Here is a 26,210-nt window from a genome sequence, read left to right as displayed (position 1 = left end):
TTCTCTTGTATATTCATGGATTTTGTTGTTATAGTTCCGTGTCAGCAACACAGTGGATTGCTCATGCATCATCTCATATACTGCAATTGATACCATTACTGTAACTTTGCTGTTCTTGATAAACCTGATCTGCACTAACATGTTTGAGTGTAAATCAATTGATTGGTATTGTTGTTAGACTATGATTAACAGTTTGTTTGTTTTTGTTTTTTGCATATTATCTCCATGAAGTGAGTAAGGACTTAGTATGAGAGTATGTTAAAATGTGAGACAACATCAGATTAGCTGCATGAAAAATGTTTTTATTTCATAGTTTTCACACATTATATCAGTAAATATGTTTCTTTGCTTCAAAAATTAAATGCACAGTGTCCAGCGGAGTGGACATTTTTGCAACTCCATGAACAACAGGTTCATAAAAAATTTTTTCAATTGCATAATTTTTTTAATGCTTAGAGGAATAAAAATACTCAGGAAAAAAATCTTGATTAAGGCTCTTATAGTTCATGCATGAAAGGGTTAAAAAAAAAAAAAAAAACACTTCAGCTCATTTCGGCTTCAAGCTTTCATCAGAAAGTCAAACATAACAGATGTGGGTTCTTTAAAAGAAGTGTTTTTTAAGGTCTATATATGACCATGCCATGAGAATAAAGACATTTTAATGCTTAAGGAGAGTGCCTTGGAGTTTTCTTCTTGTTAGTCAAATACAGTGCACTGTAAAAAATGACTGTAGAATTAACACCAAAAAGTTGTAAAATTGCAACATAAAAAAACTGTAAGTGACAATACAATGCAAAGTTGTTTATCTGAACAGATTTTTGTGTTAACGATTGAATCAAATGTAGCTGTAGTTTTTACAGGAAGAGTATGTGAACAAAACCAGATGTGTATGTGTCTTTTTAAACTATCAAGTTTTTCTTTTTTATTTCATAAGTTTGTTTACGGGTGTTTTGCGGGACGCACGGAGCCTAACAGTGGCTATATTTTGCTTCTTACTTTTGGTAGTTGTGCCGTACATTTCTCGGGGTTTGTTTGTCAAACCCGACAGGATCCCGCACACAAGGGACTTTCTCCTGCGTTTTAAATCAAGCAACTGTGTGGTGGATCATGCAGTCCAACCACTAAGTGACGGAGTTGGAACTTTCTGATCTCCTGGTCAGCGACTATACTCCATTACAAAGTTTTCAGCGTCCAGTTTTTCCTGGTAAAAAAAAAAACAGGAAAAGAGGAAAGCGGGGCGGAGTGCGGCGACGTCTAAGGAGAGTGATTAAAAAGAGCCGTGTTCCCTTACCGTCAGGACTACTGGACAACATCCAGTCCTAGAGGAACAAGATGAAGTGCAGTCTTGTGTGGCCTCTGTGCGCCAGTACTGGGATGCTGGTGTGTTGGCTTTCACCGAGACACGGCTGTCAGTTACTGACTCGGAATCTACGGTGAACGTTGATGGTTTCGGGGTCCCGATCCGTCTGGACCGCGACCCGGAAGCGACGGGGAAGCATCACGGCGGGGGTGTTTGCTTATACGTTAATATCAAGTGGTGCAATGGTGCCACTGTCCGCGAACGGATTAGTTTACCTGAGACTGAGCTGTTGTCCGTGTCAGTCAGACCATTTCATCCACCTAGGAAACGCCCTCAGATGTTCCTAACAGTAGTGTACATCCACCCCAAAGCGGACTCCAAGTCCTCTTCTGACATTATTTTCTCCGTGGCCCAAAGACTCCAGTCTGTCTCCCCTGATGCCCCATGCTTCTTTCTTGGTGATTTTAACCAAGTTAAGTAAAAAGTCACTGGGCGGTTTTTACCAATATGTCACCTGCCCCACTCGGGGTGTCTGGACACTGGACCTCTGCTATGGCTCTACTAAGGGGGCCTATAAGTCTGTTGCGGGTCCCCCTATTGGATTCTCTGAACAGTGTGGTGCACCCTCCCCCCACATATACAGGGGTTGGACAAAATAATGGAAACACCTAACATTGTGGCATCATAGAAGGTGTTTCCATTATTTTGTCCAACCCCTGTAGACCTGTGCTGCATAGAGACAAAGTACAGGCACATAAGTGTGGAATGAGGAGAGCACTCTGGCTTTACAGGCTGTTTGACAGCACTGACTGGACTGTCTTCCAGGATGCATCCAGCAACACAGATGAACTGACACAGGTTGTATGTGGTTACATCTCCTTCTGTGTGGACTGTGCAATCCCAACCAAGTCAGTCATTTCCTACCACAATAATAAGCCCTGGATATTCAAGGAAATGAAAAACCTGTTAAGGAAAAAGAGAGCTATTTTTAATAGTGGTGATAAAATTGCATATGCTGAAATTAGGAAGGTTGTGCGGGCTGAAATTGCGAAGGCTAAACTCAAGTATAAGAATAAAATTGAGGCCAAATTCAGCAAGTCAGACCTCAGATCTGCATGGAACGGCATGAAAATGATGACCAGCCTAAATAAAGGCAGCAGCACTTTGTTTTTAAATGGATTAAATTCGGACGAGCAGCTAGCTAATGAATTAAACAGGTTTTATATGAGATTTTCTAACAGTGATTTTAGTGAGAGAATTAATGAGGAAGAATTTTGTTAGTGACTCCTCAGCTTTGGAAATTGACGTCTCTAAGATTGAAAATGTATTTAAACACACCAAGGTTAGGAAAAGTCCCGGCCCTGACAACATCAGTGGTCGGGTGCTTAAGTCTTGTGCTAGTCAGTTAAGTGAGATGTTTACAGTAATTTTTACTCAATCCCTCCAGACACAAACAGTGCCAAAAATATGGAAACATGCCACCATCATTCCTGTGGCTAAGTGCAAAAATCCCAAGGTCCTGAATGACTTCCGACCTGTGGCTCTCACCTCATTGGTGATGAAGACGCTTTTAAAATTGGTGAAGCAGGAGTTATTGAAGCAGGTAGAGGATCAGTTAGATCCACTTCAATTTGCTTATAGGACTAGCAGAGGTGTTGAGGATGCAAAACTTACTTTGTTAAATTCCCTCTATCAACATCTAGAGAGCCCAAAAACTCATGCTAGGCTCCTATTTATTGACTTCTCTTCAGCATTCAACACTATTCAGCCCTTTTTGTTGGCTGAGAAACTCCAGACTTTTTGTAATTTGGATACCAACTTAATTGGCTGGATAGTAGATTTTTTATGTGACAGGTCACAGTGTGTGAGGGTTAATAGAGCCTTGTCCTTTAAAGCTCTGTCCTCTACAGGCTCTCCTCAGGGCTGTGCACTTTCGCCATTGCTTTTTATTTTATACACTAATGATTGTAGGAGCCGGCATGAGAATAGGCACTATGTGAAATTCGCAGACGATACAGTTATAGTGAGCCTTTTAAACAATGAGGAGGACGGGCATGGTCCTGTAGTGGATGATTTTACCTCTTGGTGTGAAAACTTTTACCTGTCCATCAATGTCTCCAAAACCAAGGATATGACTATTGATTTCCGTAGGTCTCCCCATAATGTATTACAAACCGTTATTCAAAATAAGGTTGTTGAAAATGTGGATGAATACAAATATTTAGGGACAATTATTGATAGTAAATTATCATTTGAGAGTAATATAGAGGCGGTGTGTAAAAAGGCCCAACAGAGACTTTTCTTTTAATAAAGATGAAATCATTTAATGTGTGCAGGACTTTGATGATTTTGTTTTACCACTGTTTTATTCAGTCTGTTTTAACATTTTGCATTGTGGTCTGGTATGGTGGTCTTTCAATGGCCAGCAAGAGGAAGCTAACTAGGCTGGTAAATGTAGCATCAAAGGTGGTTGGGGTCCAGCTAACCCAGCTGCAGGACATATATGATGAACGGGTCAGCGGTAAGGCCAAGCAAATTTTAAACTGCCCTGATCACCCACTTTTTGGGGAGTTTATTTTGCTCCCCTCTGGTCGCCGTTTTAGGCTTCCTCATTTGAGAACCGGACGGGCTAGGGACTCCTTTATTCCTGAGGCTATTAGGAATCTGAATTCACGTAGCTGATATCTAGTTTTTGTTTTTTTTTTCTTTTTCGTCATATGTCAATTTTTAAAATCTTTTTATGTGATTATTTATTTTTTAAGGCCCATGGCCATATGGCAATTAACTTGTGTACTGCCCTATTGGACCTTTTTTTTTACTTGTGTTGGGAAGGGGAGTGGCTCCATTGTGTGTTGTCCTGTATTGTGTAATTTTATTGGGGTGGCATCTGGGGGTGCTGTTTCTGTGTATGTGTTTCTGCGTATGTGCTTATGTGTTTATGACCCCTGCTGCACACCGAATTTCCTTTTCTAAGGATAAATAAAGTTGAAGTTGAAATGATGTATTCCTATCGTTTTTAGAAAATAAAACTGTAAATTGAAATACAATGTGGTGCTGTTTAAATTGCAAGACCATAATGTTGAAATAACAGCTTATTTGCTTTTATATAAATATATGTTAAAAAAAATAAACATTTAACAATGTCACATTTTAAATTTGTAAATTAATGGGTTGGTAGAGTTGTTAGAGCAGCTCGTCCAATAATCAAAGGGTTCTTGGTTCGAATCCTGGTTCTGGCTGTCTGTATGTCAAAGTGTCCATGGAAGACACTGAACCCTAAACTGCTGCCAGTTGGACCTGGTGGCTTTGGAAAGTGCTTTGAACACCATGAAGGTGGAGAAAATGTGCTAAATAAGTGCAGTCCATTTACCATTTAAATCCAGTGTTAAATCTACATGTTTAAAATGTTGAATCTACATGTTACTCTGTAAATATGTTTACAGGTGGATGTGTTTTTTCAGTATTGTTCTGGAAACTACAGCTGACAGTTTTTTTCCGTAAAAACAACAGGATTTTTTTTTTTTTTTACAGTGTGTTGTTTCCTGTTCCTTCAGTGTTTTGTTTTGGGGTTTTTTTTCTCCAATTAAGAGTCTGACCAAGTCTTGCTGACGTGGCCAGTGAAATCCCTCTAGGATAAAAATGTAACAAGTAACAGACACTTAACTTTTGCTTTAACCCTTCATGTGCCTGACTGCATCTTATAAAATGCATTCACTCACTTGAATAAGCTATTGGTGTTTTTAATTATATCCAAGTATGTGTTTAATCCAAGGTTAGTAGACCCACTGCTGGTCCTACCCCACACTCAGACCCACTGCTGGTCCTACCCCACACACAGACCCTCACCACCCTTCCCTTCCCAGACTGTCCCACATTCCCTGGGTTCTGTCCTTCTTACATAACCCGGTACTCCGGTAGTGGATCGGGGCTCACCGGCAGCTCATCGCGGCTCTCCAGCTGTTCCTCTGCGGCTCCAGATGTTGCTCCTGCCGCCTCCTCCTCCTCCTCTCCTCCTCCGTGGCTCCCCGGTGGATCCACCAGCCTCTCCAGACACGCAGAGCCCAGGGATGAGCTCTTATGGTGGGACTGGACCAGCTGGGCCACCGTGGGCTTGTTGGGGCTGGAGGTCTTGTGCTTAAAGTGGGGCTGGTGCTGCCGGTCTCGGCCCAGACCGGAACCCGCCGGTTTGTCGCAGAGTTGAGCCTCCTTCGGGTCCGGATCCACCTGAGAGGAGAAGAGCAGGTCCGGCTGAGAGGAGGAGATGACCCGGTCCAAAGACACGTTCTGCTTCCACTTGATCCTCTTGAACATCCGCAGACCCCTCTCCTTCTTGTCGTCGGGCTCTCTGGAGCCCAGTTTGGGGCTGAGCAGAGGTTTGGCTTTGGCTTGGAACTGTTTCCACATTGTGTTCTGCTGCTGGGACGGACCCTCATGGTCGTCCCCTTCGCTCCGATCCATTCCCAGGATTCTGCAGAAAACCGCCTCACCGCATCAAACAGCGAACAGCAAAACACGAAGACACACAACAGGCAGTAATGCAATCCGCTGGCACTCAGGGTCGTCCAGCCCCCTACCACGGAAATGTTTACCCCAGCAGCAGCAGCAGCTGCAGCTGCAGCAGGGCCGGACACAGCTTTAATACAGCCCCGGTGCACCAGCAGCCCTGGTCCTCAGACTATTACTGGATCTGACTGGAACTAGGTCAGATTAACCCATACAGACCTAAACACCCACCAAAGCATCCACTGAGGGAAAATATTCAGATTACATTAGATTGGATTAGAGGAACTTCATTTATCCCATCTGGAAAAGAAGGTTCCAGTAGCAGCAGAGAATGTCCACATATAAGAAGAAATATATGACAAAAAGAATAAAGTAATAACAATAACTATTTGACAGTTTGAGTTTCTCTTTAGGAATACTAGTAGTAATTCATCATAATGCAGTGATAATAAAAAATTATAAATAAGTAATTAAGTTATGATATTATAATATGTATGATATATGAATATTTTATAATAGCAGAAGTATTAACAATTATAAGTGGTGCCAGGCACAATAAACCCCGCCCCTCACACATATTTCACCCATTATAAGTAAATGGAAAGATTTTTAAAAATCATTAAAAATTTGAATTTTGGACCTACTTTTCCCTAAAAGTAATGACATCTATTCATGGGTCACTGGCAATCTTTGCTGCTTTGAAATTTCACCCATTATTAGTAAATGCGCGGGGGGGTTAAAATTAAAAAAAAAAAAAAAAAAAAACTTAACTTTGCCCTACTGTTCCCAAAATATAATCAGCGCTATTCTGGGTCACTAACAATCTATAAATCCAATTTGGTGTGAATTCAACTAATAGTTTGAGGATAGAGTGTTAAAAAACAAACAAACAAAAAACAATACTCCTTGCCTCCCCTTGGGGGGGGGGGGGGCGCGGGGTAATTAAGTGATTATACTAATAGCCGTAACAACAGCATATAACTAAGTGATAACCAATATAAGTATGTAATTATAATAATAGGCTAATAATAATAATTATTATTATTATTATTATTGTTATTATTATTATTATTATTATTATTATTATTATTATTATAGTGGTAATAGTAAGCAACAGGAAAACTAAATTAACAATGACAAACATTGCACACAATTGCATACAAAAAGCAACATTTAACCTCTTAATGTTTTGAATTTATACACAAGCATATTAAAAATCAATTATTTGTGTGTTTGCTTTAAAGCAGTTGTTAAATTAAATGGAAATTGTTTGACTATTGCGCATAAAATGGACAGAAATAATGGTCCATAGTAACAAAAAAGTATTAAAATAGATTTTCCCATCTCAAGAGATGGAGATGGTTTTATTGATGCCATAAAATTATTTTTAGTGTCCTGATTAGGTACGTATAGAATATTCCCAAACCGGCATTGGGGGAATAGATATGAACAGATCTCGGCTGATTACGTAATGGAATCAGTTTGATGCAAATTTGCGACAGTCGATGTTAAAGGGTTAGTAACTGCTGAACTTCTAATTCTATCAATACATGTAAATAGCTGAGGTAAAATATCTGTTGTTCACAGTAAAACCCATGGATTTGACAAATGACAGTGGTTTCAGACACTTGTTTCATGTTCAGTTAATTATATATTTTACTGAAAAAGTCACTTTTGATATAATAACTTTTGGATTTACTCTGAGCTTTTATGAACATCTACATGATCAGTGAATTAAATATAGGAAAATACCTGATTGCAACTGAAAGATGATAACTAGAGAGAATAATATTGTAATAAATGGTGATAAATCACTTGGGAAAGAGAAAAAAAAATCATTTGGAAGTTGAAACAAAAATTGTGGGTCTTTGAGGGTAAAACAAAGAGTGTTGTAATCATTATTCTGCATAAGGAGGAAAAAAGCTTAAGAAAATCAAGACAGGTTTTAGTCTGTAATATTAAGGATCAATGGACAACTTGGATATCAAACACTGCCCATAAGATTCAGAATTCAAAGATTTTTTGAAGATTGTTAATTCACTAGAAGCACAGGACATAGAGAGAATTAAGATAGCATTTCTCTCTCACCTTGCTAGTAACTACCATGCCAATAAAAAAGAGGTGAAAATAGAAAAAGAATAAGTGGTGTAAAAGATAAACTATTTTACAATATAAAAGATATCAATCAAACAAACAAAACAGCAGCAGATATGACAATCGTACAATGTGTAGTAGAGAGCAGAAGACGGTCAGCAGTAGGTGTGAGAATGTCACAGACTGAACAGAAATGTCATGAATGTGTATGTAATCCTTGTGCAGGGGCCATGTTAATATTCCAGTGTGAGCACATATTAGCAAACTAACACAGCTGGAATAAAATATTTATACGTCTTCACATGAAATGATTGTGATGTGATTTATTCTTGATAGATAAAGTGTAACTGGGACTCAGTTGGTGGTTACTGATGTGTATAAATAGGAATAAAAAGAGGAATGTGTCTGAAAACAACATTAATCTAACTTTATGGGCAACAGTGGATATATATCTGCATTTATCTATATCCATATATCATTTTATTTCAATAAAACATGACAACACACTGAAGGCTGCAACTGAAATAAAAAGAGTATTGTTGAAAACTTTCATTTAATTACATAAGTCGTTAAATCTAATAAAACAGATTGAGGTAATTGTTTTATTTGCAGACATATTTTCCTCACTAGCTCACCTCTGTCTCTCCCACTCTGTCCCAGTCATCCTTTTTGTCCTTGCATCGTCCACTGTCGACAAACACACACTCTATGAGCTCATATCTCCATCTTCAGCATGCAAATGTCCCCCTGCCTCCCCTGACACAGGATCCGCCTGCAGGATTCAGTTTTCTAGCACACACCTCCGTTACCACCTGTGTGAGTTTACTGACACTGAGCATGCTTGAGACTCTCAATAAATAGGTAAATATACTTAAAAGGTGGGCCAAAGAAAACAGAATCCTGCAGGATCACAGCTGCTCCACTGTTCTGAGAGCAAAACAAGCACTAGTAAAGGATGAACCTGGTAGGGATGGAGACTATTCAGCTTTTTATCTTATTAACTAATGCATTCATAGCATGCAAACATGAAAACACCAGCTTTAACATAGATCTGATCACATCATGGAGTTGTCTCACTTGTCAACATGGGGACATGACCTGAGTGACTTCTGCTGTATGACCTGCATCGATAGATAAATGAACACAGAATATATGTGAAAAACTAATAACCAATCACATCACTGATAAAACAGTCATCATTTCTACAGGATCCTCACAAAGGTCATAGAACACAGGTGTCAAACATACAACCCATGGGCCAAAACTAGCCAACCAAAGGGTCCAATCCAACCCACAGGATGAATTTGAATTTGAAAAGCACAAAAATGACACTGAAAATATTAACAGTCAATAGTGTCGAACTAGTTCAGGAGACACATACTGATCTGAAGTAAAATAACAGCAAAATAATATTAAATTATGAGAATATTTTCATTAATAAACTATCCTTTAACAATAAAATGTGAACAACTGGAACAAAATTCGGTGCAATTTTAACAATATTCTGCCTGTTTCTAAATGTTTTGTGCCTTTGTAGCTCCGACCTGTGATGCACATGTAGAAATGAGAAGGTGAGGCATAATATTGTTAAAATTACACTAATTTTTAAGATATTTAATTTTTTCAGGTTATTCACATCTTTTTTCTGTTTGGAGAGTTTGAAAATGTAAATATTCTCATAATTGAATGGTATTTTTTTTATACTAAAACAAAGAGAAAAAATTGGAGTTGTCATTATTTACATGTTATTATATGCTACTATTTTACTACTGGAGATAAATTGGGTTAAATGTGGCCCCTGAAAGAGGAGCTACACACTCTTGTCTTAGAATATTGATGCCAACATACCAAGAATAGATTTTTCATTTTGTAATAAAAAGAAATGCACTCACTTTTATGTTAAAACTCTATGATGCACATTGTTTTCAATATTCGGAAATTATTTCTAGTTTTTCTTGTGATTTTATTCAGATTTACTGCCTGTTTACATTTCACTTGGTTAAATATCACTCTAAGTTGTTGTTGTAACTGCTTATTACCATCTGACCTTTTCATCTTATCTCAGTTGTATTGGTTTGTACACATTGTAAAACAGTGGTAACAGGGTTTAACATTGTTTTGGGTACTTTGACCGAAGATGAAAACACAAATGTAGACGCAGCATCTAGTCAGCAGTTAAGGGTTCACACCAGGCCAAGGTTATAATCATTAACAAAGACTAACAAAATGACAAAAACAAGAATTAAAAAAGCATTTTCTTTAACTGAAATAAATAAAAACTATAATTAAAAGAAAAAACGATAACTGAAACTGTATCGTGTGCTTTTAAAACTAAAACATCTAGAAATCATGGATAAAATTTTCCTCGTTTTCGTCTGTGTCAATGAAATCAAATTATTTTGCTCGAGCAATTTTAGCTGGCGGCGCCATACGCCACTTCATGGTCCGTCACTTCTCGTCACTTGTGGTTTAGAGCTGTCTTCTCGTCCTCACGCTACCTGGAAACATGGAGGCTAAAGTTGGGAGAAAGCAGCAGAGTCCTGTATGGGATTTATCTGAATTCGAAAGTGAGGAAGATAAAAGATGTGAAAATGAAAACTAATAAAAACTAGCAAACCTGCAATAAAAACTAATTAAAACTAACTGAATTAGAGAAAAAAAAGTCAAAACAAAATAAAACTAAACCATAATGAAAAATCCAAAACTATTATAACCTTGCACCAGACAAACTCTGAACAATTAAACTTCAATACAACGTCCCATATGACACTAATGATAATGTTATAGTGTGTTTTCAGTGACACAAGGTTTCACTTCAAACCTGCATCAGATCAGTTTGTTCTGTCTGTCTCTGCCTCTGTGTGTGTTCTGTATGTACATACACCGCTTCTGGTTTAGTGCTAAAAATTGTGTCGTCTAAACACAAAGAGAAGAGGAGGCAGGAGCAGTGGGTTTTAGGCTGCCCACCTGATCTGTGGTTAAAAACGGTCCCGGTGTTTTCTGTAAAAGCGGAAACAATGGGAATGTACTGAAAGCACGTTTAACAAAAATCAGGTTAAAACAATTCAAATCTGCATGAATCAGCACAAAAAAATCATCCCTTTAATAATCAGGTCAACACTTATTGTCTAAAAAAAAATCCATATACAGGGTGGGGAAGCAAAATTTACAATGAACATTTAGTTGTTTTTTCTCAGCAGGCACTACGTCAATTGTTTTGAAACCAAACATATATTGATGTCATAATCATACCTAACACTATTATCCATACCTTTTCAGAAACTTTTGCCCATATGAGTAATCAGGAAAGCAAACGTCAAAGAGTGTGTGATTCTCTGAATGCACTCGTCACACCAAAGGAGATTTCAAAAATAGTTGGAGTGTCCATAAAGACTGTTTATAATGGAAAGAAGAGAATGACTATGAGCAAAACTATTACGAGAAAGTCTGGAAGATACTATTAAAGAAGAATGGGAGAAGTTGTCACCCCAATATTTGAGGACCACTTGCGCAAGTTTCAGGAAGCGTGTGAAGGCAGTTATTGAGAAAGAAGGAGGACACATAGAATAAAAACATTTTCTATTATGTAAATTTTCTTGTGGCAAATAAATTCTCATGACTTTCAATAAACTAATTGGTCATACATTGTCTTTCAATCCCTGCCTCAAAATATTGTAAATTTTGCTTCCCCACCCTGTAATTGTCTCAAAAAATGGTTTAATGCAGCTCTAAGCTTTAACATATTTATTAGAGTTGTTGCATTGTAGGCATTGAAGAAGCCTGTGCCTCACCTCTACTAGACTAGTATTTAATAAAGTGACTTTAGTAAGACAATAACTTCCCCTCAGCTCAAACAGATCTCTCTCCTTTATTGCAAATTAAGTGGATTTTCCAGTCCTTTTCAGAAAAAAATGGATTAAGGAAATAATTCATACTGGGATTATTACATTTACAAAAATCAGCCCGAATGCATTCACTCATGACAGCCAACATGAAATAAATTCAAAGATACATGTTCGTTTTTGGCATTAAAATGTACAATAACTTAAAATAAAAACCAAAGAAACATAATATCATAGTTGTATAAATAAAGTTATTACAAATTAAAATCTTATTGGAGTATTTTTGCTGCAAGCACGTACGATTAAAAAACACACAAGTATCTAAAATCACTACCATGACACCTGTAATGGTTAAGGAATAGTCATGAACATATTATTACACATTATGCATAAACCCTCATAGAAACACCCTGTGTATGAACTGAACTAGGGCTGTTTTTCCATGAAAGATCTGAAATCCACCCTATTATTAGATGTTATTATTCAGGTTATAAACAGCAGTGTTAAAGGTTAAAAGGGTTGGAGAACGACCACGAATAAGAGATGAGTGAAAACTGTTAAACACTCCGTGGTCAGAAACTGTATGAACGGGCAAACAAGTGCTCACACAATCAGTGCATAAACCAACAAATGAATCAGGTGCATTTGTCTCATTTCGTATTTCAAGTACTAATCTACTGTGGTCTAAAGGTAACAAGGTGCGATCTACTCTGTACTCACTCTAACTACACTCACTTGGCTAATGACTGCATCAAAAAACAATAGACATGGGGGACATATGTGTTCTACCTCACTGCATGCTGTTATTTATTACTTTAAATCAGGGGTGTTAAACATACGGCCCCTGGGCCAAAACCGGCCCACCAAAGGGTCCAATCTGACCCGAAATGCAAATATTACACTGAAGATATTAGTTATTATAACAGTCAAAGGTGTTAAAATGATCTTAGTTCAGGTTCCACATACAGACCAGTAAAATACAGTCATGGAAAAAATTATTAGACCATCTAAAGTCATCAAAAACAATGGTTATGCAATCAAGTACTAACTCCTGTGTGTATCATGTGACTAAAACAGACAGAAAAGAAAACATGGAATGCCCAAAAGCACTGTTTTTGTCAGTACAATGCCATAGATATTGATGTAAGAACTGAAGTAATTTTGGTTATTGTCAAGAAAACATGGAAAATGGATAGATATCAGCTCTGAAATTCAACTCTTATGAGGTATTTTTGTTGTTATCATTATATTTGTCTAAACAAATGTACCTTTAGTTGTACCAGGCATTTAAATGAACAACAAATTGAAGATGGAAGGGTGGTCTAATAATTTTTTTTTTTTTTTTGCAACTATACTATAATAATAACCTATAAATAATGACAGGTCTAAATTTTCCTCTTTGTTTTAGTTTAACCCTTTCAAGGATGAATTATAAGAACTTTAGTCAAGATATTTTTCCTGAGTGTTTTTATTCCTCTTTAGGCATGAAAAAACAATACGATCCAGTATTTTTAATTTTTAATTTTTATTTTTTTTTGAGGAGTTTGAAAAATGTCCACTCAGCCGGACACCATGCTTTTAATTTTTTAAGCAACGAAACATGTATTTAAAACTTAATATCAGAAAGTAATATGGAAAACTATGCAATAAAAACCTTTTTATGCTGCTTATCAGATAAACTCCCACATTTTAAGATACTCTAATAGCTATCATTCACTTCATGGAGATAATATGTAAAAAAAAAATAAAAATAAATAAAAAATAAAAAAAACTGTTTTGTTTGTTGATTTACACTAAAACATGTTACTGCAGATCAGGTTTATCAAGAACAGCATAGTTACAGCAACAGTATGAATTGCAGTGTTTGGGATGATGTGTAAGTGTCCACTGTGTTGGCTGATATGCAACTTAAACAACAAAACCCATGAATATACAAGAGAACAGCTGTCCACTGGAGTGACAACTGTGCATGAAAGGGTTAAAAAAAAATAAAATTACATTAAAATGTTGACATTTACAAACTATCCTTTCACAACAAATGTGAACAACCTGAACAAATATGAACAACCTGTAATGTCTTAAGAAAAATAAGTGCCTGCTACTAAAAGTTTTGTGTGTTTGTAGATCCACTGTGATCTGTAAGTTGTAACGTACATGTGTAAATGATAAACTGAGGCAGAATATTATTATAACTGCACTTATTTTTCTTAAGAAATTTCAGGTTGTTCATGGTTATTTGTATGAGTCAGATTTTTAAAAAGGTAGTTTGTCTATGCAAACATGTTCATAATGTAATTTTAGTTTTTCCACATTAAATGATAGATGAAACTTTGGAGTTGACATTATTCATAGGTTATTTATAGGTTATTATAATAGTACAGTCGTGGAAAAAATTATCAGACCACCCTTGTTTTTTTTAAATTTCTTCTTCATTTTAATGCCTGGTACAACTAAAGGTACATTCGTTTGGACAAATACAATGATTATTTAGGGATAGTGAATTGATGTGGTAGATATGTTTTTGTTGGTGTTGCTGATTTTTTTTCTGTTTATGGTGTGAATGTTCAATGCCGTACACATTTAATTTAATGTAAGCAGTGTTTCAGGTGGAAAGGATAGGCAAAAAAATAAGTGTTTGCTTCTAGCCTATTCCTTTTTTGGTTTTTATGTTTATTATAATTATCGTTCTAAGTGCAATGATTGATGTACAAACCAAACAAAAATTTAAAAAATCATTCAGTCATTCATTCATTCATTCATTCATTCATATTATGTTATTATTTTACTGGTCCGGCCCACTTGACATCATATTGGACTGTATGAGACCCCTGAATTAAAATGAGTTTGACACCCATGCTTTAAACTGAGTGTTTTAAATGCTCCATGTGTTTGGTTATCTTGCAGTTTCTTTCCTAAACCAAAGGTGTAAAGGTGCAGAAAACTGCAGGAGCTCATAGTCACAGGTCCTGCTCATGCATCTGCTGCTGCATCTTCTGAAGCATCTGCTGCATCCTCTTCAGCTGCAAGACAGAGAAAAGGGAACAAAGAGGGGATGAGTGGCATCTTACATAATAACACATATGGGTCACCAATTCACATCAGTATCCGCATTATGTAACACCTACTTTGATGCATTATTCAGTGGGAAAATTATTAGGGATCTGGGTTTTCACGTACCTCCTCATCTTTCTTTTGGATGAGTTTCTCTGTGGCCACGTCTGGTGTTGACAGGGGTAGGATGGGGATGGGGCTCTCTACGCGTTTGTCTGCATTCATTTTACTGTAACACAAGCAGGAGGTGACAGGCGTGATGCATGACTACAGATATCCTTCATGTCGTCATTATTCATGTCTGTCACTGAGGCTGACTCACATGAAGGATTCAGCAAACACCTGAATATAAGAGAAGAGCCGAGCTACACTGCAATAAGTTGTAAGATATTAACCCATAAAGACCCAAACGTCCACCACTGACCCAAACCATCTACTGATCTAAAGTGTTTAATACCTGTTGATCCACTAATACTATCAGCGCATGTGAATAACTGAGATAAAATGCAGTTTGTCATCTTTTCATGGAAATCAGATATGACCCATTTGGACGTTCAGAGGCTCCGTAGTTACCGTGGAAACACCGTCATCTTCTACAACATTGATTCACCAGTAAAACCCATGGAGTTTGATTAATAACAGTGGATGGGGACACTTGGTTTATGTTTAGTTAATGATAATTTTGCTTTAAAAGTCACTTTTTTTCAGTTCTCTTCCGTTTCCCTTAACTTTAATCTGAGCTTGTATGAACATCTACATGATCAGGAATTTCACCCTTTCATGCATAGGCCACTCCAGTGGACAGTTATTCTACAGCTGTTCTCTTGTATATTCATGGGTTTTGATGTTTTAGTTCCATATCAGCCAACACAGTGAACACTTATGCACCATCTCATTCACTGACATTCAGACCATTACTGTAACTTCGCTGTTCTTGATAAACCTGATGTGCAGTAACATGTTTAAGTGTAAATCAGTTGTTATTTGTTAGACAAGAAGTTTTTTTTTTTGCATATTATCTCCATGAAGTGAGTAATTACTAGCATTAGAATATGTTAAAATGTGAGAAGACATCAGATTAGCAGCATAAAAATGTTTTTATTTCATTGTTTTCATATCACTTTCTGATATTGGGTTTTGAACGTATGTTTCTTTACTTCAAAAATGAAATGCATGGATATTTTTTTAACTCCATAGGAAAAAAAAACTTGATCGCATTGTTTTTTTCATGCCTAAGGAGTAATAAAAACACTGAAGAAAAAAATCTTGACTAAGGTTCTCACAATTCATGCATGAAAGAGTTAAATATTGGGAAATACCAGTTTTTCAGAAAAAAATGCAGAACACAGAAGGAGGGTAGGGGAAGGGGAAGGAGAGAGAGGGGAAAGGAAGGAAGAGAAAGAGGGGAAAAAGAAAAAGAAAAAAAGGCTGTCATGGTTATTGTATTTGGTATTATTGATTTTGCTTTTTTTTGCTTGTTCCTTTTCTTTCTTTTTTTCCTTAATGTTCTTTCTACACTATTATTTAAAACCTCTTACTGATTTCTCATTTTTGTATACTCATACCTTTTGACCCTTTTCCTTATTAGACTGTCAATTTCGTTTTCAATCCCTCTTCTGTCTCCACCTGAATATGCCCAACCCACACAAAATAATCATAAATAACACTGATCAACAACAAATTTATTGTTTAAGTTTTTTGAGCTGATTTAGGATAATTTTGGTGTGCTGAATCCAAAAATCACATTAATTTTGCTCAATCACATAAACTTTCTGAACTATGCTACATATTGGCTTTTTAACATTTTTGCTTACATTTATGGGCATTTTCACATCATATGATACAAAATTCTTTCATATTTCTTGCAATAAATGAGTTCTGAAGATTTTTTTTTGCCAATTTATGATTAATGTTTTTTTTTTAATATTACAGGTGAACTAGAAGATCTTGCAAAAATAAGCCTGACGTATTCTGCTACATCTGCGGTGAATACACCATTGTACCTAACAGGAATCAAGTCACAAGTTTCTTAAAGTGTGCTTACCAATCTTATTTTGGTATTAAACTTGGTGACCAAGATAAAGTTTGGGCGCCACACATGGTATGCAAGTCATGCACTGAGTATCTGCGTCAGTGGACCAAAGGCAAGAAGAGTTCTCTGAAGTTTAATAAATACATCCCGTTAGAAAAGGATTTTTTTTCTCTTTAAACCTATTTTGGGTGAGAACTATATAAAAAATCAACTGATTAAGTCACAAAAATGTAATCAATTTTGTGAGAAGATCAAATTTTTCAAAATCAAATTAGCAAAAAAACCTGACCTGATTGAGAAAAACAGATGTCATTTTTGGATTTAGCGGTGCAAAATGGTCCTAATTCAGTTGAAAAAACCTAGACAACTTGCAAAAAACATTTTTTTGTAACCCAGTGTAATCACACACACACACAAACTCACCTGTAAATAGCCCTCTGTTTGCACCCATCTTTGTTTTGCTCAGTGTCTACGAACTATTCTGTCTTGTCTGGTGTATATGAACTTGTATATCTTGAAGTCTATGTATTAGTATTCCAGATGTTTTGTCTTGTATTTCTTTGTTACCCCTATCACAATGTTTGTCTAGCACTAACAAAGAAAATTGAATCAAAAAAGGAGAATACAGAAAATATTATTGCAATAAATAGTGATAAATCACTTCAGAAAGGTTTAAAATACAGGAAAAAAAGTCATTTGGGAATGGTCACAAAGTACCACTGGTTCTTTAAGGGTTAATCTGTTCAATATTTGATCAGTTACTGTATATTCATTAAACTGCAGAATAGACTCCATCTGGAATTTATGCCATCTCATATGAGCGGACCTGCCTTAAAAGTGCAAGTGTATTAAAGAGGATACTTAAATACTCATCAGAACTGAATTATAAGTAGTACTGATGGTGCTGCAACTGCTAAATTTGGAAAATGTGAAGCTATAATTCCATAAAAACATCATTAGTAAACAATAATGAACCAAGATCACAGCAATACAGGATGGTACTCCTTCTGGTGAACATGTAAATGTGTAATTATCTCCCAGTTAAATGTGTTTATAAGTAGGGATAGTGCATTATCAATATAGTGCTATGTTTCCATTACTTCCAAAAGCATTATAACCAAATTAAGCATAATGTACTATTTGTGATGCTCCTCCAGAGTAAGTGTACGGTAAATTGGGAGATTAGGGAGGCTATATTACTGAAATGAATGGAAACCAGTGGTGTGTGGTTCAGTGGTTATAGTTTTAAAAGATAAAACTACCATATTTTCTGCACACAGTAGCAATCAGATTTTTCGATGAAGAATTACTTCACCAAACACATCCTTTACTGGTTAAAAAAGGCAAAATAAGCCATATTTCTGTTGTCTATGGGATGAAACATATCAGACAGAGAATACATGCAGCTCTCTCAAAAAACACTGTGGGAAACTGGTTGAATCCATAATCATTCTGGGAAAGGGGGACAACCTCTGTGGCTTGGTTCTACTTTTTCCGACCAATCACAATCAGCCTAGCCGAGGATGCAGCGACGGTGCCTTTGCAAAGACTTTCAGGGGAATTTGACTTTGCTGAGGATTTGTGAGTAGGGAAGTGAGCCCTGGCATTAAAATGAACAAATCCATGCGAAGGAAAATGACACCAAAACAAAATAAATCTTCTTTATAGCACCAAAAATGCACAGACAGCCAAAGGAAAGAGAGATGCACAGTAAAAACGTCAGCCAAGGGAGTCACACTATCAGATACTGAAGAAAAAAGTCAGTACTAGACCATAACCCCACCCCTCGCACGTATTGTAGCTTATTTTGGCATCCATCCAGCTGATGTCATCATGTCTGATGTCAGCATATGAACTGCCTCTATATATGTGCAAACTTTGAAGTAAATTGAAACTAAATTCATGTTTTGTAGACATGTGAGCAGCAGAGCCCTCTGATGGTCGTCTCAGATGGTTTTGGATGTCCCCAGGTCCCGATATAAACAATGGGATGATCGTTCATTTGCTGTTGCTGCACCAAAACTGTGGAACTCGCTGCCTCCTGACTTGCGAGTCCTAACCGACCTGCCCCTGTTCAAGTCCAGGTTAAAGACTAACCTGTTTAGACTGGCTCAGGGGTCAGCAGCCCTGGTCCTACAGAGCCACTATCCTGCATGTTTTAGATGTGTCCCTCTTCCAGCACACCTGATGGTCGTTATCAGGCTTCTGCAGAACTTGATGATAGGCTGATCATTTGAATCAGGTGTGTTGGAAGAGGGATACTTCTAAAACATGCAGGACAGTGGCTCTCTAGGACCAGAGTTGCTGACCCCTGGACTGGCTTTTAACCCTTAGCACTGGGACACTATTAGGTTTTAATCTGTGGTCTCTTTTATCCCTGTGTGTTGTGTCCTATTGCTTTATGCATATTTATAGTACTTGACTAACCTGTTTCTATCTTATAATTTAATCATACTATTAGATGTAAAGCACTTTGGGCTTCTTTATGTTGTTGTAAAGTGCTATATAAATAAACTTCGATTTGATTTGATTTGATTTGATGTGAAATCTCACCAATTGTAAGTGGGAGGAAAAAAAAGAAGTAAAAAATTCATTAAAAAATTTGAACTTTGACCTACTGTTCCCAAAATGTAATCAGATGTATTCTGGGTCACTGGCAATCTATAAATCCAGTTTGGTATGAATTCAACTAATAGTTTTGCTGCTAGAGTGTTAACAAACAAACAAACAAACAAACCAAACCAAAAACAATACCCCTTACCCCCCTTGGGGGTGGGGGTGTAATACTGCTAAAACCATACAGACCTGGTCATGGTCTGGATGCACTGGGCTCTGTAGTTCTCATAGTGGCAGTCACTGGTGATGTCCTTCAGGTCGTGCATGTGTGTTCTTATCAACATGGTCCGCAGTTTCACAAAGTCGCAGTGGGACGGGTTCTCCACTGCACACAGCAAAAACAATTCACATCGTCGGGGCCGGCAATTACCATTGTCATGGTAACAGACATAAAAAAGGCTGCAGAGTCCAGCTGACTTCAGTGTCCTTACCCTCCACAATGCCCCATGGGTAGAGCCTCCCTCTCACTCTCTGACCTCTGGCTTCTACCACAGTGTTGCTGCCAATCACTGCAAATGGAGTGCTTTCCTACATCACAACACACCAAGTGCCTTTTAATGTAATATTCCCAAATAGCGGACTGCATGATTTACAGTAAGCAGATTATTATTGAGCTCACCTTTAGCTCTTTATCTTGCTGTTTGAACTCCTCGTCCTCATCAGAGTCGCAGTCCGGGAACTGGTAGATCTTTATCCCACATTTATCTATCTCCTCCCGCAGCTGGAAAGACAGCACACATGAGATGTACAGGGTGTCCATAAAGTGTCTGCACAATTTAACAAATTTATTAGAAAAGCAAATGAATAGACAAATCTGTGGAAATTATTACAAAATGAAAAGTAGATACTGAAGTTTTTTGCCTCATTTCACCCATAAAGACCCAGTGCTACTTATATCACAGTTCTTCTCTCTATTTACCCTTTCTTAAATGATTTATCATCATTTATTCTAATATTGGCTTCTGTTTTTTGCATATTTTCCCATATTTAATTTACCGGTCATGTAAATTGTCATAAAAGCTCAGTTGAGGTTTATTATAAGTGACTTTTTCAGCAAAGATATCAATAATTGAATATAAAAATAAGTGTCTCCATCCACTGTCATTTGTCAAACTCCATGGGTTTTACTGGTGAATCAATGTTGTAGAAGATGACAATGTTTCCACGAAAATGAATATGCTGTAACTGAGCAAATATTAAGGAGATTAACCTATAAAGAACCAGTGCTACTTTTGTGACAGTTCCCAAATGATTTTTCTTCTCTAAATTTAACCTTTCTGAAGTGATTTATCACCATTTATTGCAATAATATCTTCTGTGTTCTGCATTTTTTTTGTGAAAAATGGGTATTTTCCTATATTTAAATTACTGATCATATAGATGTTCATACAAGCTCAGATTAAAGTTAAGGGAAACTGAACTTTTTTTTTTTTTTTTTTTTTTAAGGGGCTTTTAAAGCAAAATCTATCATTCACTAAACATAAACCAAGTGTGCCCATCTACTGTCATTTATGAAACTCCATGGATTTTTACTGGTGAATCAATGTTGTAGAAGATGACGGTGTTTCCACGTTCACTACAGTGCCTCCGAACATCCAAATGGGTCACATCTGATGACCATGAAAAGATGACAAACTGCATTTTACAACACTTTCCATCAGTAGATTCTTTTGGTTGCCAGTGGCTGTTAGGGTCTTTATGGGTTAATACACCTTCATATGGGCACTATTAGTTGCATGAAACACATCAAGAAGGTACTGGATTTCTTGCCATGTTGGTTGTAGCATGGTCTCATCAATGATGGTAAAGGGATCAGCGATCTCTTGCTTTAGGTCGCTGATCTTTGTTCGATACAAGATATCTTTATCCTCCTAAGACCTAGCAATGGGTTTTCTGTCCACATTTGTAAACAAGAGTTTCACAAATTTATGCAAAAAAAAAAAAGAAAAGAAAACTGTCCACCACAAAGGACATTCCATAAAAATTTTAAAAACTGCATCTGAAAAAACTGTTGCATCATGATGTTTTCAATATAGGCACTTATTTAATTAATTAAAAAAAAAAAAAAAAAAAGCTTGGACTTTGCTGACATTTCCTGGGTCTTAGGAGGTTAACATAACCCCACAGAATGACATCCAGTAGGGTGATATCTGGTGAGTGAGGTGTCCAAGGAAGTGGACCATCCCTTCCAATCCATCGAACTGGAAATGTTTGATTTAGGAACCCACCAACATGCAGTCCCTGATGTGGTGGTGCACTGTCTTGCTATAAAATGATGATTGGTTGAAGGTCATCTAGTTGTGGTGCCACATATTCAGTAAAAGGTCAAGCAAACCATTTGCAGTAATTGATCTCTCATTGACTTAAAATGGACCAATGATTTGCTTCCATATGATTCCACAATGTGATTAAAAACTCTGATAACCACTGAGTACATACAACAAATCTGATTAACAGATCTCATCAATTGCTTTTGTTATACGCTTTTTTAATTGTAAAGAGACTTTGTGGACACCCTGTATAATGGATGCACACACACTAAAAATGCCACAAAGCCATAAAGTAAAATAAAAGAAAATCCAGTTGAACTTTCTGAGTCACTCACTGCTAAAACGAGAGCTGAAACTAAATCCAAACCTAATACTGCAGTTCAGTTCCTACTTCCACATTCCTTAACTCAATTGCTACCCCTCCTAGTCTGCCACTCAGCCTGAAAAAGTATTGAACTCATACTCACACTGATGTGTTGCAACTGTTTTTGTGCTGCAGAGACGTGATGGTGACACACATGAAAGGTCAGCTGATCACTGACGAAGGTAATTAAAGTAATGTGTATTTCTGAGTTATAAGTGATGCAATACAGAGAAATTCTAAAGCTTTTTGCAGCTTTTCATATCCTGCAGCAAAGGGATGTGCAGCATAGACAGAAAGGTCAGTGCATTAATTAAGCTTCTGGGTCCGATCAAGCGGTAACACATGGACACATTTGGTGTTCAACAGTCTCTGCCATGTAAGCAGAGTAACTTAGATGCCTGTATTATACATATTTGAGTAGGTATTTATAAGCACTTTAACATTATGAATAACTAAATTTGGGGAGATAAAATTTTTAGGTGAAAAATGTCAAATTACTGCTCGGTAACACGGAGACTTGAAACAGGCATCAATTTTTTTTAGCTTTACGCAAACGTTCAAAATGTGTGGTTCTCAACAGAAATTGATATAAAGTAGGATAAAACCTTTTAGATATTATGTTCAACTATGCTGAAAATAAAATTAGGTGTGAAATATTGAAAAGTCTCTGTTTTATTGACATGAGAATGTGGTAACACATGGGCAGGTTGCCATAGTAACACATGGGCAACTCTTTACCATTATATGCAATCACCTAAAATGTTGACTTATTTTTACAAACCACAAATAATCACAATGCTTTATTTAATGTATTTAATACTAACACATGGACAGGGCCTCTCAAAAGTGTTCAAAGTCATACAGTAAATATTAATAGTATTCACAAAATAATGAAAATCTAATACTTGAAACTTAACCATCTATATAATCAACAGATTTAGAAATAATTTTTAGCATCAAATTCGAGCTATATTTTTATATCTGAGGCATGGCTATGGTGTAAAAAGTACAGTCGATAAAACTGGTTGTAACTTTTTTTCTACAAGTGGTATTTTTAAAAGGATAACATAAAATACAGCTACAAAACGAGCCCACTTAATAAATGATGTGTGCAAATGTACTTTTTCATGATGATGTTCACTTTGGTTTGATCAGACCCTTCTATATTGTACAAAAAAGCTGCTACAGGAAAGGACGGATGGAGTAAGATCCAGACGCAAGCTTTGTTCTGTGTGATTATTCACAACTTCGGTCTGTCCCACCCCAATTAGGCCACGTTATAACTGAGCTTGTGTTCATTCATCCACGCCTACTCATCAGCCTTCAACAGATCATCATCTCCACAGTCTCCACAGTCTCCTCCTGCATTAGGGAAACTGTCTTCTTCATTCTTTTGTGTTCATTCATCCAAATGTTGTCAATCTCAGGCTTTGCCGGAGGGTTTTGGGCATCACTTGAGCAGAATTACTGTCAAACTCAATGTGTGTCATTTGGTATTAATGGTAAATCTGGCGTAACTAAGTGTAAAGGTCCTGGCTGAACCACAGTTACATCTATGAAAACTCATATATAGACAAGTGATACTGCTATAGTAGTATATATAGTGTATATTACAATAGTGTAGGTGTTGGTAATTATTGATTATTTATGCAGTCTACATGAATGTGACTATAACAGCTGAGGTCTTACCCGCTCTTTGAGTTTCTTTATCTCACTGGGAGTGAGGCAGTCAGCTTTAGCGATGAGAGGAACCACATTAACTTTATCCTGAAGGACCTTCATGAACTCGATATCGACTGGACGGAGCCTACAGGAGGACATGAGCTTCACTGAGCATGTACATTCAAATACAGAATGCATGAACTGTACATAAATGTCACATGTTGGTATGGCAGCGTGCATTTAACATGTCAAATACCCATGTCCAAACGGAGGTATGAAGTAGAGGCAGCAGTGCACCCTGTTGTCCTGGATGTTCTTCCTGTTGAGCCCACTTTCATCTCTGAAGTACTGCTCAAACTGGTGATCGATGTAGTCTGTGACCGGCTTCCAGCTGGGAAACACAAGTGTGGTTACAGTATCTTCATGTACTTGTACAACATTACCTTTAATTCAGCTTCAGTTTGTTGTGCTGAAACACAGTGATGACACATAAATCCAGTTTTTAGAAACAAAGGTCAATATGTAGCAGCTAACCTCAGTTTGAAGCCTGCACCTTATCACATTATTAATTCATAGTTCCCATCTTATTAACCCTTTCATGCATGAATTATGAAAACCTTAATCAAGATTTTTTTTTCCTGAGTGTTTTTATTCCTCTTTAGGCATGAAAAAAAACCCAATGTGATTGAATTTTTTTTTTTTTTTAAATCAACCTGTTTTTCATGGAGTTACAACAATGTCCACTCAGCTACACCATGAATTTTATTCTTGAAGCAAAGAAACATGTATTTAAAACCCAATATCATAAAGTGATATGAAAACAGTGAAATGAAACCATGTTTAATGCAGCTAATCTGATGTTTTCTCACATTTTAACATATTAACATATTCTAATACTAGTTATTACTCACTTCATGGAGATAATATGCAAAAAATAAATATTAACAATTGATTTCCACTCAAGAACCAATCAAGAACAGCAAAGTTACAATAATGGTATGAATTGGAGTTTATGAGATGATGCATAAGTGTCCACTGTGTTGGTTGATATGGAACTAAAACAACAAAACCCATGAATATACAAGAGTAAAGCTGTAGAGTAACTGTCCACTGTAGTGACCACAATGCATGAAAGGGTTAAAAACAGTCACAGAAAAAATTATTAGACCACCCCTTGTTTTCTTCAGTTTCTTGTTCATTTTAACCTTCTAAGACCCACTGTCCACATTTATGGACCAGAGTTTCACAACTTTATCCAAAAAAAAGAAAAAAAAACTGTCCACCACAAAGGACATTCCATAAAAATTTTAGAAACTGCATCTGAAAAAACTGTTGCATCATGATGTTTCCTATATATTCATTCATTATCTGAACCCGCTTTGTCCTCACTAGGGTCACGGGGGTCGCTTGGAGCCTATCCCAGCTACTTACGGGCGAAGGCGGGGTACACCCTGGACATACAGCCAGCTGACATATAGAGACAAACAGTCACTCTCACATTCACACCTATGGGCAATTTAGATTAACCAGTTAACCTATCAGTGCATGTCTTTGGATGGTGGGAGGAAGCTGGAGTACCTGGACAGAACCCACGCAGACAAGGGGAGAACATGCAAACTCCACACAGAAAGGAATCGAACCCAGGACCTTCTTGCTGTGAGGCACGAGTGCTAACCACTCTTCTGTCTACGCCCCAGGGAATACATGTTACTGACTTGACTTCTTCCCTGGAGTCTCTGTGCTTTATCGCCTCACAGGTTTTCCCAGGATCATCACAGGTTTTCCTACGATCATCTCTGGACCTGCTGCTGTGGTCCTGCCTCTCTCCACCATCATTGTCAACACTCACTTATCCATATAGTTACGATAGCGTTTATTATACTGTTCCATAGATGTTGTCATGTCAGCTTTTGGACTTTGTCTGGATTTGTTTGTCTTTTCTGTTTTGTTTGTCATTTCCGTTTTATTTTGTTAAGTTTCCTCATGTGTCTTGTCTGTTGTCTTTACTTCCTCTCCCTGATCGTGTTCACCTTTTCCCTGATTACCTGGCTCCTCCCTGATTATCTCCACCTGTGTCCAATTGTCTTCCCGCCCTCCTGTGTATTTAAACCCTCAGTCTTCCCCTGTTTAGTTGCCAGTTTGTGTTCTACAACTTGTTGTGCTCACTTACCAGTGGTTTTGGATCCTGTTCGTTTGTCTGCCGTGTTTGACCCGTTTTCGTCCTTCGACCACTGATTCAGCCTGTTCCTATCCTGCCTGCTCGTCATCGACCTGGTTCGTGTACCCGACTCTGTCTCTGCCTGCTCCCTTTAATACCTCAGCCTCCACCAACTACCTGTGCTTCGACCTTCGCCTGGATTACTACCGTGAGTCTGCCTGTCCCCCATGTACCGTTGCTCGTTTGATTGCTTCTCCGTGTATGACCTGGCTTGTTTTTTGACCACCCTCTGTTTGTCCCTAGTGGGGATTCCGTTGG

At 37.3% G+C, this 26,210-nt stretch overlaps 1 protein-coding gene across 1 annotated transcript in view; it reads right to left on the bottom strand.

The window, feature by feature from the left end:
• Nucleotides 1–14,647: 14,647 nt before the first annotated feature.
• Nucleotides 14,648–26,210, bottom strand: part of LOC115430758 (septin-5-like) — a 35,248-nt gene continuing 23,685 nt past the window's right edge. Inside the window, exons 6-12 of the mRNA XM_030150948.1 lie at nt 23,991–24,125; nt 23,762–23,879; nt 20,058–20,159; nt 19,870–19,966; nt 19,628–19,763; nt 14,917–15,019; nt 14,648–14,759 (exon numbers count right to left, since the gene is read on the bottom strand). Coding sequence (XP_030006808.1) covers nt 14,697–14,759; nt 14,917–15,019; nt 19,628–19,763; nt 19,870–19,966; nt 20,058–20,159; nt 23,762–23,879; nt 23,991–24,125 — 754 coding nt within the window. The 3' untranslated portion in view covers nt 14,648–14,696. The remainder of the gene's footprint in view (nt 14,760–14,916; nt 15,020–19,627; nt 19,764–19,869; nt 19,967–20,057; nt 20,160–23,761; nt 23,880–23,990; nt 24,126–26,210) is intronic.

This window comes from Sphaeramia orbicularis, chromosome 12 (assembly GCF_902148855.1).
Source record: "Sphaeramia orbicularis chromosome 12, fSphaOr1.1, whole genome shotgun sequence".
Lineage (NCBI taxonomy): Eukaryota > Metazoa > Chordata > Actinopteri > Kurtiformes > Apogonidae > Sphaeramia > Sphaeramia orbicularis.
Note: the sequence above shows the minus strand (reverse complement) of the source record. Positions and strands in the feature narration are given on the sequence as shown.